We start from the raw sequence: 21,147 nt of genomic DNA, 5'->3' as shown, positions 1-21,147 counted from the left end.
TCCCTGGATATAGCTAAATAGAGACCCCAAACACTCCACACACACACACACACGGGAGGCTAGACAGAGTTTCACCCCCAAGAATGGCAAAAGAGACACAGAGATTGGAGCCAACCCACACACAGCGCTTTCAAGGTATAGGGAGAACCCAACCAGTACTGACTGTGCACCTTAATAGGTTACACAGCCTATACACAGCCCCTCCCCCCCCCCCCCTTCTACAACCCCCTGGTACCGTAAGAGATAGCTGGAGTTGATCTAGAGGGACTGCTCTTCACTGACAGCGTTTCTGCAGGCAGGAAAATGGCGCTGGACGCTCCTGGGTCTGCTCCGAGGAGAAGCTCCGCCCCCTTAATGGCGCTGTCTTCCAGGCTCTTCTGGAGATTATACTGGCCTGAGGAATTATGCTGGCAGCGATCCTGGGACCCTGACAGGCTTAGAGGTCAGTGTAGGGTGTAGGCGCTGGCTCAGGGCGCCCCTCACAGCGCCGCACTATGTACCTCTGAGCCCCGGAGTGCAGTTAGTACTGCACTCCATATCCTGTTGCCGCCATCTTCACACCGGCTCCCCGCTTGCTAGGGGGGGGCGGTGACTGACTCGCCACTGATCTTTTCCAGAGAAACTCTGTAGAGCTCCAGAGCTCCCCTAGCTGTGACCGGCTCCTCTGGGCACATTTTCTAAACTGAGTCTGGTAGGAGGGGCATAGAGGGAGGAGCCAGGCCACACTCTCAAACTCTTAAAGTGCCAATGGCTCCTAGTGGACCAGTCTATACCCCATGGTACTAATGTGGACCCCAGCATCCTCTAGGACGTAAGAGAAAAAATATCATGAAGTTAACGTTCAATTACTGTTGTATCGCATACATAATTAATACAAGAAACCATGAAATTTAAAAACATAAACATAACTTGAGTCCATAACCTAAGTTTAGTCAACAATCGCATTATCTTTCCCTTATTTGGAACCTGCTGTAACAGTCTGTCATTTTCCTTAAAGTGTTAGCAGACAGTGCCTTCCAGTACTTCCTTGGATAGTGGGCACTTCCGTTACACAGGGGACGTGAATAAAAGGAACATCACACTGAAGGCCGGGACAATGCATTTGTTGATTAGTTTTGTTTCATGAAGTTTACCAGCACATTTTTTCCTCCTCATTACATTGAATAATATACCCAATGTACAAGATGTTATGGTACACTGCTGCTACGTATGTTCCACGTTGCAGATCACTTTTGTGTACATTTTTTATGACTGTAGTCATAGTGACACTAAAGGGGTTATGCAATTAGCCACGGTAAATTAACGCGGCTAATTGTGCAGCTGCGGGCTATCCAATTAGCCTCGTAACGTGGCAGCTCACGCCGGCTTATCAGGGATATTATTTCATCTGCCTCAGGCAAGCGAAACCAAATCCACGGAAACAGGGCTGTTTCTACCAAAAACACACAGGTTTTACTGATCCTGTGTGTTTTTGGGACATAATGTATTTTTTTTTTTTTACAGACGACCAAATTAGATAACTTGTGGGTGAAAAAATATGGGTGAAACATTGTGAAAATTTGCCCAATGTATTTTCACTTGTAATTGGATAGCCCCCCCCTCTCTCCAAACTGTGGTTCCTGCATGTCGTCTGATGACAATCGGAATATGTGTAGCTCATCATAACTAATAGGCCGAAATAAGTGATGAGCAAGTGTTCCTACCACAGTCTTTGCCGTTTCTAGACAGCTATGCAGCTTGGATTTGCAGTCTTGAATTTCATTTTGTGACATGTAGAAAAACTTTATGCCATCGCAACATAGATGAGCGTGGCTCTATCTGTATACAGCAAATGGGTGAAGTGTTGCTTGTGAAGTGTTATCCTTGAAGTGTTATCCTTGAATTGCATCCTGACACACAAAATAATAATTTTTGGGAAAATCTAGTAACACATGGCTTCTGTTTCTGGTCAAATGGTTTCCTTCAACTGGTGTAGGTATTCAGCCTGCAACTTTGCTGTATACAGATGGGCTGTTGCATCATCAACAGCGCTCCAAATAACGTCAGAATTGTTCCACAGTACTAGTGATTGTAACCAATTTACTTTGGACCTACTGCTTATAAACAATTGTGTCATCATCCATGACACTATCATGAAAAAGTTTTTCAACTATTTTCTGAAGTGCTTCCAGACCAGGACATTTGTCACATCGATGAAGCATACAAGTTTTTGAGACTGAAGAACAAACAAGGATTTCAGTTAGGTCTTTGTAGTCCATCTTCTGGTAGAGCAGTAACCAGTAATTTTTTACGTTTTGGTGAGTTTCACAAACACGCACAAACACGTACAGAATGCATACCTCTTGCAGCAACGCTAACACACCATGTGGGTCATAAGAAACAAACCTTAGACAATCCAACTTGAATGTCTGGAAAACAGTATTTGAAAGCAAGATAAAGCTCTTTCAAGTTTACTAGGAGTAGCATTTTCTGTTAGAATCCTTTGTCCTCCTAGAACTTTTACAGAAACAAACTTTCTTTCCAGCGCACATCCGGGAATATCCATCATCTTTGTAAAACTGCTGTACCCGATGAACGATCTGTACAGGACGGGCTTTACCTCTGTATTTTTCAGGTTCTGCTAGAATGCCATGGGTTTCTTTAAGTTTTCTTGATTGTCTTACCATGTATTCTGTGACATTAGATAAGTTAGGAACTCAAGTTATGTTTAAGTTTTAAAATGTCATGATTTCTTGTGTTAATTATGTATGCGGTACAACAGTAATTGAACGTCAAGTTCATAAAAAAAAATTTCTCCAGTATGAAACAGAGTACCATGCTGATTTTTTGTGTGGTAGTAATGTATACCTTTGTAAAGCACATAAAAAAATGTGGGAAATATAATGTTGATTGAACCTAGCGTTTTAGTCTTTTCGAAAAACGTGCGTTTTTACCGTAACTCAAAAAGTAAAGCATATAAAGTGATTTGTTTTGGATTCGGCAGGAAGAGTTACCTTAGGGATCCAAATTTCATGGTGATTCTTTAATAAACACCCGTCATATTTCAAACAAACTGCATAAAGAAGGTGCGATTAGTAAATAATTGAATTGAAAAATCAATATTTAATAAACGAATTGTCAGACAGTCGAGATATTTGGCAGAAATAGTTTTTTTGACCTCCTCTCTTAACTAAGAAAAAAATCGTAAAAATCTGAGCTGGGTGGTGGACATTTAATTTATTTTACAGTGATTTGATGTGGAATGACCCTGTGGTGTAACTGATGCTAATGACCAATGCAGGATCATGCTAGCATCGTAAATCACCACCAACAAAACAAATTCCGCAGATGAGGGTACATTTTGCCGATAGAGCACCTGGCAGCCATGGCTGATTGTTAGGTAGATACAAGACACACACACACTTGAATAAAAATCAGGCAATATGGTTAATATGGCACAAGTCTCACACACACTTGACTGACACTGACTGACAGAGTCTCAGGCCCAGGCAGGGTGTCTCACAGCCTGACGGGGAGTCTCGCACACGCTGCAGAAAATGAAGAAGACTTCCAGCCAAGGGCGTAGCTACCATAGGTGCAGGCAGTGCAGCTGCTATGGGGCCCAGAGCTGAGAGGGACCCCCTTCCATGTCACAGTAACATGTGTTGTATTCCAGCATGTCAGGGAAGTGGAGGAGGAAGAGGGCAGGGCTAACAGTAGGTAAGTAAATATGGACTAATTAAGCTAACTGGAAACTTCCAATTGTTTAATTAGTCATTAGGTATTGGGGGGATCCAAGGGGTTCTGAATCAAGTCCTCCTGACAACTTTTCATTAAAATAATAAGTAAAAATTTGGGCCTGATCTGGGGCTGCGAGAAAAAATGTGCAGTCATTTCTACAGAAATCACTGCGGCTCATTTTCGTGCAAATATAAAAAACTAGGTGATTCATCGCGCCCTACGGGCGCTCTTCACACCGTCGTTAGGGGCTACGCCCCATTAACCTCTGCACGCCTTTGAACATACGCAGGGCGGTAGATAACAGAATCAGAAACGCACGGCAGTATAGAGGGCATACAGAAATGGGTTCCGGTTGAGATAAGATAGAGAGGCGTAGGGGGAGAGAAAGGGAATGTACAGAAACGCTGTGCGATCGGTAAAGGATAGGGAGAGGCAGGGTGGTAGGGAGAGGATAAAGAGAGGGAAGGTGTTAGACAGAAAATACCGCTGCAAGGGGCTACGATCCATTATCCCCTGCACGGGCTTCAGCTGTGCTATAATTGTTATTATATGGAGTATTACCTGTTTTTTTTTTTATGGCAGTGGGTAAATATTGTAAGGGGGGAGGGCGTGCGATTGTCAAGGGGGCGTAGGCCTTTGTGAGGGCGTGCAGAGTGGCTGCAGGGCACAATGAATAACATAGTGTAGAGTGTAGTATATATTGCTAGTGTATGCATTATGAAGTACCAGATGAGTAACAGCAATGCACTGTAGATAAGATACGAAGGTGCTGTGGCCACAGGTAGCAGAGCCGCTTATACACACAATGGCCACAGGTAGCAGAACCGCTTATACACACAATGGCCACAGGTAGCAGAGCCGCTTATACACACAGTGGCCACAGGTAGCAGAGCCGCTTATACACACAGTGGCCACAGGTAGCAGAGCCGCTTATACACACAATACCCACAGGGGGCAGAGGCGCTTATACACACAGTGCCCACAGATAGCAGAGCCGCTTATACACACAATACTCACAGGTAGCAGAACCGCTTATACACAGAATACCCACAGGTAGCAGAACCGCTTATACACACAATACCCACAGGGGGCAGAGGCGCTTATACACACAGTGCCCACAGATAGCAGAGCCGCTTATACACACAATACCCACAGGGGGCAGAGGCGCTTATACACACAGTGCCCACAGGTAGCAGAGGGGCTTATACACACAGTGCCCACAGGTAGCAGAGGCGCTTATACACACAATACCCACAGGTAGCAGAGCCGCTTATACACACAATGGCCACAGGTAACAGAGCCGCTTATACACACAATACCCACAGGTAGCAGAGGCGCTTATACACACAGTGGCCACAGGTAGCAGAGCCGCTTATACACACAATGGCCACAGGTAGCAGAGCCGCTTATACACACAGTGGCCACAGGTAGCAGAGCCGCTTATACACACAGTGGCCACAGGTAGCAGAACCGCTTATACACACAATACCCACAGGGGGCAGAGGCGCTTATACACACAGTGCCCACAGATAGCAGAGCCGCTTATACACACAATACTCACAGGTAGCAGAACCGCTTATACACAGAATACCCACAGGTAGCAGAACCGCTTATACACACAATACCCACAGGGGGCAGAGGCGCTTATACACACAGTGCCCACAGATAGCAGAGCCGCTTATACACACAATACCCACAGGTAGCAGAACCGCTTATACACACAATACCCACAGGTAGCAGAACCGCTTATACACACAATACCCACAGGGGGCAGAGGCGCTTATACACACAGTGCCCACAGGTAGCAGAGCCGCTTATACACACAATACCCACAGGGGGCAGAGGCGCTTATACACACAGTGCCCACAGGTAGCAGAGGGGCTTATACACACAGTGCCCACAGGTAGCAGAGGCGCTTATACACACAATACCCACAGGTAGCAGAGCCGCTTATACACACAATGGCCACAGGTAACAGAGTCGCTTATACACACAATACCCACAGGTAGCAGAGGCGCTTATACACACAGTGGCCACAGGTAGCAGAGCCGCTTATACACACAATGCCCACAGGTAGCAGAGCCGCTTATACACACAATACCCACAGGTAGCAGAACCGCTTATACACACAATACCCACAGGTAGCAGAGCCACTTATACACACATTACCCACAGGTAGCAGAACCGCTTATACACACACAATACCCACAGGGGCAGAGGCGCTTATACACACAGTGACCACAGGTAGCAGAGGGGCTTATACACACAATGGGCACAGGTAGCAGAGCCACATGTACACACATTACCCACAGGTAGCAGAACCGCTTATACACACAATACCCACAGGGGGCAGAGACGCTTATACACACAGTGCCCACAGCTAGCTGAGCCGCTTATACACACAATACCCCCAGGTAGCAGAGGCGCTTATACACAGTGCCCACAGGTAGCAGAGGTGCTTATACACACAATGAGCACAGGTAGCAGAGCCACGTGTACACACAATACCCACAGGTAGCAGAGCGGCTTATACACACAATACCCACAGGTAGCAAAGCCACTTATACACACAGTGACCACAGGTAGCAGAGCCGCTTATACACACAATACCCACAGGTAGCAGAGCCGCTTATACACAATGGGCACAGGTAGCAGTGTTGCTTATACACATAATGGCCACAGTATTAGTGTTTCTAATTAATCCAATGTCCATTGCTAGCAACTATACTCACAAAAGTTTGGGGGGTTTGGAAAGGGGGTGGGTTCAGTGAGGTTCCTATCCGTGGGAATCACTTGTAGCGGCTGTGGATGGTGATTCGAGGTGCTACGTGTGGTGGAGGGTTGGGTGTGGGAGGGGGTCCAGAGGTGTTGTGGGTGGCGGAGGGGTGGGTGCAGGGGCATGGATGGCGTAAAGGGTGCAGAGGTCCTGTGGGTGGGGGAGGGGGAGGTGTAGAGGGGGCGCGGATGGGGAGTGTAGTTGCTGTTGGTGGGGGAGGGGTGGGGGAGGGGGACTGTGGATGAAGGAGGGGGTATGGAGGTGATGTGTGTGTGGGAGGGGCGATGTAAGGGTGTGCGTTTGGAGGTGCAGGGGGGGTGAGGTTAGGTGATGGGTTCCAGAAGTGCTGTGCTTGGGGGAGGTGTGGGATGGCACGGATGGGGGATGTAGATGTTGTGGATGGGGGAGGGGTGGATGCGGGGAGCTGTGGATGGGGGAGGGAGTCCGGAGGTGGTTCGGGTGGTGGTCCAGAGGTGTTGCGGGTGGGGGAGGGGCAGGTGTGGGAGGTCCGCAGATGTGGAGGGTGCCTGTAGATAATGCGGGCAGGTAGGTGCTGTGGTTGTGGGAGTGGCGGGGGTGTTGCGGGTGGGGTACGTGATCTGGATGGGGTAGGTGATGTGGATGTGCGGTAGCTAGGGGAGGGGCGGGTGCAGGGATGGCACGGATGGGGGAGGGGGTCCGTGGGCGCTGTGGATGAGTGAGTGGTGGGTGTGGGGTTACGGCGGTTGTAGTGGGCCAGGTGTGCTGCTGCAGTGGGTGGGGGAGGGTGCCGGTGCAGGGATACCGCAGTTGGGTTAGGGCGGTTGGTACAGCTGCGGCAGGTAGGGGAGGAGCAGGGGAGGTGGTGCGGCGGTGGGGAAGGGGCGGGTGTGAGGATGCTGCGGGTGGGTTGGGGGGGGGGCGGGAGGGGGTGTGGATGGGGTCTGTAGATGCTGCTGGTGGTGGAGGGGCAGGTGCAGGAGGCTGTGGATGAAGGAGGGGGTCTGGAGGTGCTGTGTGTGGGGGAGGGGCGATGTAGGGGGAGTTGGGGTTGCAGAGGGGGAGGTTGGGTGATGGTTTGTAGAAGTGCTGGGGGTGGGGGAGGTGTCTGTAGATGATGGGGGAGGTGCTGTGGGTGGGGGACAGGTGCGGAGGGGGGGCAGGGGCTGGAGCAGTGGTGGTGCAGTTGGGTGGTGGGAGGCAGCTGCTGGGGTTCCGAGGGTTGGGGAGGTGGTGCGGGTGGGGGAGGGGTGGGTGCAGGAGGGGTGGGTGCAGGATGTGGCAGTTGCGGTGGTGGTGCGGGTTGGGTGAAGGGTGCAGCAGGGGTGAGAGGTGGGTATGGGGGAGGGGCAGGGTTGCAGCGGGTGGGGGAGGGGCAGGGTTGCAGCGGGTGGGGGAGGGGCGGGGGGTGCTGCAGGTGTGGGAGCTACGGGTGGGGGCGTGAGTGCCGCGGGTGGGAGCGCATGTGGGGGATGCGTTGGGTGCCGCAGGGGGGGCCAGCGGGTGTTGGTGCTGTGGGTGGGGGAGGGGGCAGAGTGCCACGGGTGGTGCGGGTGTTGGTGCTGCGGGTGGGGGAGGGGGTGGAGTGCCACGGGTGGTGGGTGGATGCGGTGGGTGTCGCGGGTGTTGGTGCTGCGGGTGGGAGTGCCGCGGGTGGGGGGCGAATGCGGTTGGTTTGCCTCGGGTGTTGGTGCTACCGGTGGGGGACGGGGCGGGAGTTCCGCGGGTGGGTGGCGCGGGTGTTTGTGCTCTGGGTGGGGGAGGGGACGGGAGTGCCGCGGGTGGTGGGTGGATGCGGCGGGTGTTTGTGCTACGGGTGGGGGCGGGAGCAGTGGCGCCACAACGTGGGTGCGGGCCGCACCCGGGTGTTACCCTCTGAGGGGTGACACCAAAGTGCCGGCTCCTGTCACAGTGCAGAAGCCAGCACTGCCCCGACCCACAATGTGCCGAAAACGGGGCGTCGGGACGCGAAGCCACGCCCCCTTCCGCGAAGCCACGCCCCCTTTTCACCCGCGACCGCGGGTAAGTGACGGGTGGATGTCGCGGGTGGGAGAGGGAGCGAGAGCAGCTGCCAGTGCTCAGCATGTCCCCCTGAACTCTGCAGCAGCCGCTAGTCTGTGAGGCGGGTAGTGTGAGTTCCGCTCACAGTCAGCGGCTGCGGTGTCACCAACGAGAGTGTACGGGGAGAAGGGAGACAGGGGACTGGGCGGAGAGAGGGAGGGGACTGTTCCTGGCCAGATCTGTGCCTGTGACTCCGCCCAGCGTTACGGGCACAGAGTCACAGACTTGGGCAAATATATAGGAGATTAAGCAAACCTCTATATACTGTAATAGCTTGCATACATTCTTACCTTGCAATACTCACATGACAAAGTTAGCAATATAGGGGGACATGTACTAGGCAGTGATAAAAGTGGAGAAGTGAGCCAGTTGAGAAGCTGCCCATGGCAACCAATCAGCATTGTCTTAACATTTATAATTTGCATACTATAAAAGTATACAGAGCAGCTGATTGGTTGCCATGGGCAACTTCTCCACTGGCTCACTTCTCTTCCCTGTTATCACTGCTTAGTACGTCCCTCATCGTACCTAACTTCCTTGGATTGTTTACAGTCACAAAATGTTTATTTTTTAAAATATTTTAAGCTAGCATTTATTTTGTCTTAATAATTGTGGGAAACTGTATTTTAAACCAAAATGAAACATGTACAGGTTGAGTATCCCATATCCAAATATTCCGAAATACGGAATATTCCGAAATACGGACTTTATTGAGTGAGATAGTGAAACCTTTGTTTTTTGATGGCTCAATGTACACAAACTTTGTTTAATACACAAAGTTATTAAAAATATTGTATTAAATGACCTTCAGGCTGTGTGTATAAGGTGTATATGAAACATAAATGAATTGTGTGAATGTAGATAGACCCACTTTGTTTAATGCACAAAGTTATAAAAAATATTGGCTAAAATTACCTTCAGGCTGTGTGTATAAGGTGTATATGTAACATAAATGCATTCTGTGCTTAGATTTAGGTCCCATCACCATGATATCTCATTATGGTATGCACTTATTCCAAAATACGGAAAAATCCCATATCCAAAATACCTCTGGTCCCAAGCATTTTGGATAAGGGATACTCAACCTGTATAAGATTTTAATAACATTTAACCAGGTCATGGCTCCTCATTATTTGTAAGTTGATATACTAACAGCTCTACTTCAAAATGTTTAAAAAACTCTGAAAATTCAATTACACTCTCCACTCAGGCGAGGAGGCACAGTTGTGACAAAGGGCTGGGTTATAAACCACACCTAACTGGCCTTTAGTTAGTAGCTAGGACAACATCAGGCAATGTTTGGAAACATAATAGAGTTGTATATGTATTTGTCAACATACCATACAGGATGTGTCCTCATACACCTATTCTTTTTATGTCATATGGCATTACTTAGGTGCTCTGCCATGGGCAGCGAATCTGTACTTTTACATTTTATTCGCACCACAGCTGCATATAAATTTGCTTGTAGTGTCCTAGGTACTTAGGACTCAGAAGTAACATTTTTGTCTAAAAGGATTTGGTATAAAGTTGTAGTTTCAGCATAATGATGCGTGGCGTGAGGCATGGCCTCTGTCTTCTTACCCAGATTAGCGACTTTGTTGCACACAGAAGCTACGTGAAATGCCAACGTCAGTATTCAGGCTACCCTTACATTGCAATTTTGTCACTTTTGTATGCAAATAATACCAATATTTTGTGAAAATGTTTCTGGCTCGGCTAAGTTGCAACGTCTCTTGTTTGCCGAACAGGGATATTTGACGCAATGTGAGGATAGGAGTATGTGGACAAATATGTAATGAAGTTTGGAGGATAGAATGTTCTGGAATATAGAAGGTCCTCTAGAACTAGTGTTGCGAATTGCAGTTCATAGAACTTTTATACATTGAGAGGAAGACAAACTACTAACCGTCTGTGGCTAAATTTAAAGTGGAAACTAGTTAAATAGCAAAACCAGCAAAAAACGAATTGCCACTTTAAATTTAGCGGTGAACTTGCTGAAAACACTGTGGTTCCTTACACTTGGAATTTCTTACATAACTGCCTAAACCTTAAAAAGTATTTGCCAGCAACTGCTTCAAGAGAGATCAGTAATACACTTTGGGGCAAATGTATAAAGCGGTGATAACCCTTTTTTAAAAAACAAAAAAACAATACTTCTCCAAAGTGTAGTAAATAGAACACCATGGAGAGATCAGAGATTTCTACTTCATCTTCCCTCAGTAATGCAGCTCCATAGCTGTCTGAAGAGTGATGGCAACTACTGAAGAAAGAAAAAATGAGCTACGCAACACCTATCTAATTAAATTTTGTGCCATCTGAGGATGCCTACTTGTCAGTCCCGCCACCTGACCGTTTCAACACTCACAATGTCATTCACAATGACATCTAGTGGTTTGTCATGTTCTCGTGCATGTGCAATGCACCCGACAAGAGTCACTCCGTATTGCATTGCTGCGATAAAATGTGATACAGATTGTCTAGCGCAGAGATAAGGGACTGGATAATCTATATTCCCCTGAAGGCCAGCTGTGAGTAGTACACAAATACTGTCCTCCTGACCCTTAGCCGGTGGATATATACTCAGAGCTGCTAAATGGAGGTAGAGCAAATTTGAGAGCAGATAACCTTTTAGAAGCTGAGTCTAAGTGCACGCTACTACAAATCTGTTTGAGCAACAAACAAAAGTAATTCACATATTTAACAAATCCCATTCTCATAAACTAACCTATTTGAAGTAAATGCAGACCTGTATACCAGACCACCCAACATTTGTAATCCTGAGGTCGGGGACCCAAGAAGGGGGTATGCCTGGAAAGGGGGCATGACTTTGTTCCCGCTAAGCCATGCCTCAAGTATAATGCCATTTTGGGGTCGTGCTCGTATGTCATGCCCCTGTTTTACTTCATGCTACGGGGCAAGATCAGCACTCCGTCAGCTGCTGGATTGTCCCGAGGCCTCTCCCTGCATGAAATGGATGCCGTGCCCAGCTTCTCCAACACCACTGCTCTCTGCTTAACACAGAAAAGATGCGTCAGTGCCTGAGTGTCCTTAACCCTCCCGACCACCCACAGGACGGGTGTGGATTATTAGGTCTACACTAAAAAAAAAAAAGAGTCTACAGTCAATAGGTCGACCACTAATGGTCGCCAGGGTCAAAAGGTCGACATAGAATAGGTAGACCGTAGCAAAGGTCGACAGGGTTAAAAGGTAGATATGGAAATGGTCGACACAAAAAAGTAGACCATGTGTGTCAACCATTGTCATGTTGACCTTTTGAACTTCATAACTATTACATCTTAACACTGTCTACCTATAGCATGTCTACAATTAGTGGTCTACCTACTGACTGTAGACCATTTTGGTGTAGATCTATAGACCGGATACCCCGCAGGACAATTGGGGTGTATGGTGTCCTACTACTAAAAAAAATGCTCCTTGACCCAGTCAAAAATACAGATAAATATACCTTGTTAGAATTCAAAAGTGCTGGAAATCTGCTGGTCCCTTTCATCGAAATGAGGCAAAAGCACCAACAGGAAAGGGCAGAGATGTATAAAACAAAATGTGTTTTTCTTAAACACTAGACAAAAACCTTATGGTCTGTTTTTTTAGATTTTACTTTTTCAGCAAATGTTTTACAATTGCTGCACCATGGTACAACTACTCTTAATTTTACATCAAACCCATTAATGCTGCTCAAGGAACATAATGATCTAAATGAAAAACGAATAGTGGCACAATGTGCATACAGATGGCCAGTGTTAAAATAACCTGTCAGTGCAGGATAAAGCAAGCACCTCTTTGCATTTGATGTATTGTTGAGAGGAGATATTTTCAACACGTCCCATTCTACAAAGCCTTTCAACAGTGGTCAAACAGAGATGAAACTGCAGAGAGGTGTAATTATTAAATAATGAAGCACAAAGACCACAGTAATTGATGATACTTCTCAATCAGGCCTAGAACACGTTTCTACCAGGTGGTAATCTGGAATATGTATTCAGGAACACACAACTGGGGTAATCAAGGTGAAGTGTGTGGACCTCTTCTCAATCATCTCTGTATCATTATATTAATAAAGTTAGAGAAAGACACTTGGCTTGTAAAATGTATGTAAATAACAAAGCAGATCACATCACAAATTTTCATAACATATTACAGTCACACTTATCTCTGCAATAATCAACAAACTCTATTCTCTAAAATGTAGGTGTCTTTTCTGGAGCAATATGAGGACTTAGTATTCAGCTATGTTGTTTTATATAACTTTCTTCAAACAACGTGAAGTCGATGGTACCAGGGGGACAGATCTACATTGTTACCAAGTTACCCAAGGCTACAAGAACTCATTTTAAGAGGGGGAAATTATATTCAGACCAAGTTTGTTAAGCATCTGGAATGAGTGCTATTTAACTGACCACACTGTCTAAACCCACTTAAGTCTGGACCTGTAATTTACTGTAGTTTACTGCGGCTAATGCCCTGGGCCTAGTCATGGTAACTACATTTTCTGACTTAATGGGGTAGATTCAAATATTTGAAATGTCAGTTGGGAGACAGGAAAAAACAGACACCCAACCAACTTTTCAAACATTTGAATCTCCCCCACTGTGTGTGGTAACCGCATCGTTCCAGTCATGTAACATCGCAACTAGCCCTGAGGCAATGAACAATTGGGATAGCTACGGGCACTAATCCCTGGATCTTAATAAATGTAACCACACAACCCCCCCCCCCCCTCCCCTCCCAGTGAAACTCCTTTTTCAACGAGAGAGAGAAATGTACAAAGCAAAGTTTATATTTAAGGTCAGCATTTTTATACAGTATGTACTTACAGTTTCCAGCTGATCCATAAGTTTTGACAGAAATTTGCGACACTCTGGACTTTTACTATCAATTTTCATTCCAGTTTGCATGGCATACAAGCGACCTACAATAGATAAGAAACAAGATACCACGTGTTCAATTCCCAGCACTAACTACAACCACATACATGTTTATAGAACTTGTACCTTGTGGATACAGATGAAATTATATGCAAGTATTCCAAATGTATGCACAGGTCTTTAAAAAAAATATAAAAACATTGGCATTCCGTTATATCAAAAAGGTGCAGCACAATTACAAAGCAAACATACAAAACAATTCTGTATGTTTAGAAATTGTCCTAATATCCATGGTCAGTGTTGCTTTAACATTACAGTGTGTATGTGCTCCTTTATGCATAAAGACACCTTACTTGTAGGTGGTGGATGAGTTAGCGGGATTGTCATGGTTCTCTCTGCTAGGGAAAAGCTATTTGCAGAGCTCTTGGAAAGTTCTTTAAATATACAAGATATCTGGATGTTCACCAGTTTACGGTAATGCCCAACTACAGATAACACCTTCCCAAAATGTGGGATCTGCTGCATGTACACTGTTGCTTAAGTCATGCCAAATAGCCTCTCTTGGCACGCAAGGTCCCGGGCGAATCGGCCACGTGTCTTTCTCCCTCAAAATATGGTCTTATCAGCATAAACAAAACAACTGGGAATGACAAACCTGCATAGCTAGATTGCATTGATCAATTTCATGTTCAATATTTGTACATTTGTCTCTGACTGAGGGCCTAATTCATGTTTGTATGCAGATGCAATTATAAAATTCTAAGCTACGAAGCTGCCGTCCACAAATTAAAAGAGACGCCCACCGGAGCCATCGCAGAGTCACTCGCAATTGCGTACACATTCTAAGTCTATATGCAAAAACAAGGATCATTGGGCTTAAGGGTTGGCATATGGCTACTCAGACTGGATATAGCGTAGCGATGCAGGCGCCATGCTTTTGTGGGCACAAGCTCCCAACGGATGGCAGATACATACCCCAAAAATGACCATGACACGCCTGCATTATTTCAACCACGTCCAAGTGGTCACTTCCTGTTATTCACTTGTCCATGAAATCCTCATTACCAGCTTGACGCATGTGCATTCCAATCGCAGCAGATGCGCAGTCAGCTGATCATTTATTACTTATTACAAGTTATTTTTATAGCACGCACATATTACGCAGCACTGTAAAGAGAATATTAGGCCATTCACATCAGGCCCTGCCCCAGTGAAGCTTACAATCTATATTCCCTACAACATGCACACGCACACACATTCACACTAGGGTTAATTTTGTTGGGAGCCAATTTAACTACCAGTATATTCTTGGTTTGTGGGAGGAAACATAGTTAGGGCCATGGTGGGAATAGAACCCATAACCTCAGTGCCGAGGCAGTAATGCTAACCATTACACCATCCATGCTGCTCCATTGTGTGAACATTGCCCATTGCATACAAACATAAATTAGGTCCTGAGTCTGAATCTATGTAAGTAGGGCTCAGACCATGGCCGCAGCTTATCCTCACTCCAGGTTCTGTTGTGCCTAATCTCCATCTTTGTACATGTGTAGAGAGTACGGCTGGGCCCGGGTACTTGAGGGTGTGTGGCCTAATGTAAGGAGGTGTGACCTCTCCGCCTTAAAAAAAAAAAAAATAGGATTTTAAATACCTACCGGTAAATCCTTTTCTCGTAGTCCATAAGGGATTTTGGGGACAGAATTAGTACGATGGGGTATAGACGGGTCCAAAGGAGCCAGTGCACTTTAAATTTCTTCAACTGGGTGTGCTGGCTCCTCCCCTCTATGCCCCCTCCCACAGGCAGTTCTAGGTAAAACAGTGCCCGAAGGAGAAAGGACATACTTGAGAGAAGGAAACATGACAACAAGAAGTGTGGTGAGATTTTCACACCAGCACACCATAACATAACCTGGCCAGCAATGGCTGGCAACAGAAAAAAAGCAACAGCTGAACAGGCAACACAGAACATATAACCTGCAGAAAGTCACCGCACAGAGACCACGAGAAAAGGATTTACCGGTAGGTATTTAAAATCCTATTTTCTCTAGCATCCATAAGGGATATTGGGGACAGAATTAGTATGATGGAGATGTCCCAAAGCTTCCAGAACGGGCGGGAACATGCGGAGACTGCTGTAGCCCTGCCTGCCCAAACTGGGTATCGTTTTTGGCCAGGGCATCAATTTTGTAGAATTTCACAAAAGTGTTCTTCCCCGACCAGGTAGCCGCTTGGCACAGTTGCAAGGCAGAGACTCCACGGGCAGCCGCCCAGGAAGAGCCCACTGACCTTGTAGAGTGGGCCTTTAGAGACTGAGGAACAGGTAAGGCTGCCGACACATAGGCCTGTTGGATAGTAAGCCTAATCCAACAAGCAATGGACTGCTTTGAAGCAGGAGAACCCTTTTTCTGCGCATCATAAAGCACGAATAAAGAATCCGTCTTCCTGACCTGAGCTGTGCGCCTGTCATAGATCTTCAAAGCATGCAAAACATCCAAAGACTCCGGAGGAGCCGAAGCGTCAGAACAGGACGGAACCACAATAGGTTGATTAAGGTGGAACGCGAAGACACCTTTCGGCAGGAACTGCTGTCTAGTCCGGAGCACCGCTCTGTCCTCGTAAAAGACCAAGTATGGACTTTACACGACAAGGCCCCCAATTCTGAGACGCGTCTAGCAAAAGCCAGGGCCAATAACATCACTGTCTTCCATGTGAGGTCTTCTACAGTCATCAGAGGCTCAAACCAGGAGGAGGACTAAAGAAATTTCAACACTACATCCAAAGTCCATGGTGCCATGTATGTGGATTACCCCTTGTAAGGAGGTCTGAACTTCTGGCAACACAGCCAATTTCTTCTGAAAGAAAATTGAGAGAGCCGAAATCTGGACCTTAACGGAACACAGACGTAAGCCTTTATTCACACCAGCCTGCAGGAAACGTCCCAAGTGGAACTCTGCAAGCGGGTACATGCATTCCTCGCACCAAGAGACATATCTCCTCCAGATATGATGATAATGTTTTGACGTCACAGGTTTTCTGGCTTGCACCGTAGTGGCAATGAACTTTTTGGAAAGCCCTTTGTGAGCTAGGAAATTTCGCTGAACTTCCATGGCGTCAAACGAAGCCGCCATAAGTCCGGGTAGACGAACGGTCCTTGCTGGAGAAGAGTTGCGTACCACGCCCTTCGGGGCCAATCCGGCGCAATCAGGATTGCTTGGACTCTGATGTCTGATCCGTTGGAGCACCCTTGGGATCAACGGAATCGGAGGAAATGAGTAGACCAGCCGGTAAGGCCAAGGCGACATCAGTGCATCCACTGCACTCGCCTGAGGGTCCCTAGTTCGCAAGCAGTAGCAGCGAAGCTTCTTGTTGAGGCGAGACGCCATCATGTCTATCTGCAGGTATCCCCACCTGTCGGCAATCTGTTGAAACACCTGAGGATGTAATCCCCACTCCCCCGGGTGGAGGTCGTGGCGACTCAGGAAGTCCGCTAACCAGTTGTCCACTCCTGGAATGAAATGCAAAAGCGGACAGCGCTTTTGCATTTTTTTCCACCCAGAGAAGTATTTTTGACACTTCTCGCATGCAGGCCCTGCTTTTTGTCCCTCCTTGTCGATTGATGTATTGATGTAGGTGTTGTCCGACTCAACCTGGATCGTCTGATCCCTGAGTAGAGGGGAGGCCTGAATCAGAACATTGTAGATAGCTCGAAGTTCCAGAATGTTGAACGGAAGTTGGGACTCTTGGGCAGACCACCTGCCCTGGAACTGCGCCCCCTGGGTGACAACTCCCCATCCTCTTAGGCTCGCATCCGTCGTGAGGAGGATCCAATCCAGAATCCCGAAACGTCGACCTTCCAGCAGGTTGGAAGGCTGTAACCACCACAGGAGTGAAATCCTGGCCTGGGGTGACAGCTGAATCATTTGGTGCATCTAAAGATGGGAACCGGACCACTTGTTCAGGACGTCCAATTGGAAGGGTCTGGCATGGAACCTGACGAACTGTATCGCCTCGTGCGAGGCCACCATTTTCCCCAACAATTTTATGCAAAGATGAATGGAAACTCGAGCTGGTCGAAGAACCATGCAAACCATCTCTTGAAGTGTTCTCACCTTGTCCTTTGGGAGGAACACTCTCTGAGCTACAGTATCCAGTATCATACCCAGAAACAGGAGCCTTTGAGACGGTTCCAGTTGAGAATTCTGTAGATCGAGGATCCACCCGTGGTGAGACAGAAGTTGGATAGTGCGATCTATATGAAGCAGTAGAAGCTCCCTGGAACTTGCTTTTATCAGGAGATTGTCCAGGTAAGGGACACTGTTGACCCCCTGGACTCTGTGCTGGAACATCATTTCCGCCATCACCTTCGTGAACACCCTCGGAGCTGTAGACAGGTCGAAGGGCAACGCCTGAAACTGGTAGTAATCGTTCAGTAAGGCGAACCGTAGATAGGCCTGATGAGGAGGCCAAATCGGGATGTGTAGGTAGGCATACTTGATATCCAGGGACACGAGGAATTCCTGTTGTTCCAGGCCCACAATCACCGCTTTCAAAGATTCCATCTAGAATTTGAAAACCTTCAGGTAAGGATTCAAGGACTTTAAAATGGGGGTACTGGAACAATGACCTGGGACTGGACCAACTTGTCGATGGCCAGTAGAAGCTTAACACGCATATTTTCCAAAACTGGCAAGCCTGATTTGAAAAATCGTTGGGGAGGAGCACTGTCTAACTACAGCCTGTAATCCTGAGAGATAAGGTTCCTTACCCAGGCATCTTGGCAGGAACCATCCCAGATATGGCTGTAGTGACATAACCGAGCTCCCACTACGAGATCCTCTCGGGGTGGGTGGGCACCGTCATGTCGGAGTCTTTGTGGAAGCTGAACTGGTGCTCTGTTCCTGAGAGCCGGCAACGGCTGGTTTCCTAGGCCTACCTCTGGAGCCTCTAGCTGCATTGGAGGCACCCCGGGCCTTAGATCGAAATCTGGAGGACCGAAAGTACTGAGTAGGCGGTCCCGGGTAGGTACGCCTAGCAGGCGGAGCCCCTGAAGGGAGAAACGTGGATTTCCCAGCAGTAGCTTTGGAGATCCATGCATTCAATTCACCTCCGAAGAGCCATTCACCTGTGAAGGGAAGAGAGAGTCCACATTACGTCTGGAATCAGCGTCTGCAATCGATTGACGCAACCATATGGCTCTGCGTGCAGACACAGACATAGCAGTGGTTCGAGCATTTATAATGCCAATCTCTTTAAGGGAGTCACAGAGGACTCTATCCGTGTCCTGAATGTGTTTCAGGAAAGTTACAGTAATAACCAAGGTCATATCACTTGAAAGACCCTCCTGAACCTGAGTAGCCCATGTATGAATGGCATGTATCATCCAGCAACCAGCAATGACTGGCCTTTGAGCTACACCTGCAGCAGTGTAGATAGGTTTTAGCGTGGTCTCTATTTTCCTATCCCCCTGGTCCTTTACCGTAAAAGAGCCCGGAGCAGGGAGCACCGCCTTTTTAGAAAGGCAAGAGACAGAGACGTCTACGGATGTAGATTCTTCCCAGAATTTCCTGGCTTCAGGGGTAAATAGGAAGGTATTTAAAAACCTTTAGGACTCCTAATATTTTTTATCTGGACTTTTCCAGGCTAATTTAAATAAATCATCCAATTCTTTGGAATCAGGAAAGGTGACAGTCAGTTTGTCTTGTGGGAGGAGAAATGACTGCTGATTAGTAGCGTCCTCCAGGGGGAGCTTTAACACATCCCGTATAGCCAATATGAGGGGTTCTATACCCTGTGTAGGGGTGAAATCCCCACTAATGGGGTCCCCATCATACCCATCAGCCTGTACATCATCAGAATCTGATAGGATTGCAGGTAAAGCACGTTTTTGTGCACCTGTAGACAGCAGGGGAGGGGAAGCATCAGCCTTAGCAATCAGGTTAGCCACTGCTTGTTGCAGTTCTTGTGTTTTATTGGCATTGGCAGTGAGCTGAGATGACATATCCGACATCATAGTATTTATAACCCCCAGCCAGGAAGGCTCTGGACTCTCCCCCATGTTGTTATCAGCATTTCGTGATGACTGACTACACTGCTCACATGATATGGAGCCAGATGAAATAAGGGAGAATCTGGCATTACATACACTGCATAACTTCTGTTTCACCATAATGAAATACAGACAATATACACATACAACACAGACTGAATACAATACAAGCCTGCCCTATTGCACGTGAGAGGAGACACAGAAGAGAGGACCCCAGCGTACCCAACGCTGCACAGCCCCAGTGAGACTGTCAGCGTTTTATGTAGTACAATAAAACAGTGATACTGCTGTACAGATAATTTGTAAACTGTGCACTAATAGCAGCTCTCCCCCTCTACACCCGGTACCAGCGTTCCTGTGACAGTTTTGAGGAGCTGTATGAGGCTGCTGCTGCTCGCTTATGCAGAGGAAGGCGCCAAAATGCAGCTGAAACCGCTCTGATATAGCTCCGCCCCCCGCTATGGCGCCGGAGCTACTATAAGATTTTTATACTGGCAATGTCTCCACAGGCTGTGTAGCCTCACAAAAATGCTTGGTACAACATACCTCCCGCCAGTCTCACGCAGGGGCACCCACGGGTCCCCCCCAGGAGGGACCCGTACGCCTCACCCACTCGTCTGCCGCACAATGAACCAGGGGAACCCCCCTAGTGTGGCCCCCGATTTGTACTCACCACGACGATCACCTTCAGGCTCTGTTAGGGGTGTGCGGCAAGCTTCGGCTGCAACAGCTAAGGTGTAGTGCCCAGCTGAATGAACAGCCCCTCAGGACGGTGGTCCTGCAGCGAAGAAGAGGCTCTGCACCTCATGAGGCCGGTGACCATCTCCTCCCCAAACTCCCATGGGTCAGGTATGCTGTTGCCCAAACAGCATACCGAAACAAACAAAAGTTTTAAATTAAATTGAAGAGAAAAAAAAACTCTGGAGCTGCAGAGCGTGCATCTACTGAGGGCACATTTTTCTAAACTGCCTGTGGGAGGGGGCATAGAGGGGAGGAGCCAGCACACCCAGTTGAAGAAATTTAAAGTGCACTGGCTCCTTTGGACCCGTCTATACCCCACCGTACTAATTCTGTCCCCAATATCCCTTATGGATGCTAGAGAAAAGAAAATAATAGAAAAAGAACCAGTATATGAGGCGTTGCTTGTGCACTCCACAGTGGGGTGCCATTGTGCCCCTTACCAGGAGCAGATCAAGGGGAGCACGATCAGTGCAATCGCTCCCCCCCCCCCACCCCACACAGCGCGAGTAGAGCAGCAGCAGCCTTCCTGCACCCAGAGTAGCCCAGCACACAGCCGCGTGTGTATGCTGGGCTGACAGGCAGAAGCCACAGCACAGCCACAGATAAGGGGCAGGAGGGTGTCGGCGGGGTGATCGGTGGGCCCGAGCCCCTCCATCAGGTAGGAGCAATTAGTACCCACTCTTCCCCCTCTCTGTGCGACTAGAAATGAGAAAAAACAATTCCTGTGCATCTGAAGTTGCAGCCCAGCGTCTCATATAATGTGCAAGTTTTTTTGCTGTGCATGCGAAGCAAATAGGATTGAAAGAATACGGTACACCAGTCATCTCAGTCACGCCGAGAATTATAGATAGCATTATAGGATTATAGATGCTAGGTGTGTGAGGACACATCTGTAACTTATAGAAACTTTGCGGGGGCTACGTCTCACTGCTATT

General features: G+C 47.6%; 1 protein-coding gene across 2 annotated transcripts in view; it reads right to left on the bottom strand.

Moving 5' to 3' along the window:
- The window catches only part of VTA1 (vesicle trafficking 1), a 568,530-nt gene that overhangs the window by 460,368 nt on the left and 87,015 nt on the right, over nt 1-21,147 (bottom strand). For both annotated transcript variants that reach the window (XM_063917835.1, XM_063917834.1), the window contains exon 2: nt 13,375-13,469. In XM_063917835.1, coding sequence (XP_063773905.1) covers nt 13,375-13,469 — 95 coding nt within the window. The remainder of the gene's footprint in view (nt 1-13,374; nt 13,470-21,147) is intronic.

This window comes from Pseudophryne corroboree, chromosome 4 (assembly GCF_028390025.1).
Source record: "Pseudophryne corroboree isolate aPseCor3 chromosome 4, aPseCor3.hap2, whole genome shotgun sequence".
NCBI lineage: Eukaryota > Metazoa > Chordata > Amphibia > Anura > Myobatrachidae > Pseudophryne > Pseudophryne corroboree.
This window is presented reverse-complemented; position numbering and strand designations above follow the sequence as displayed.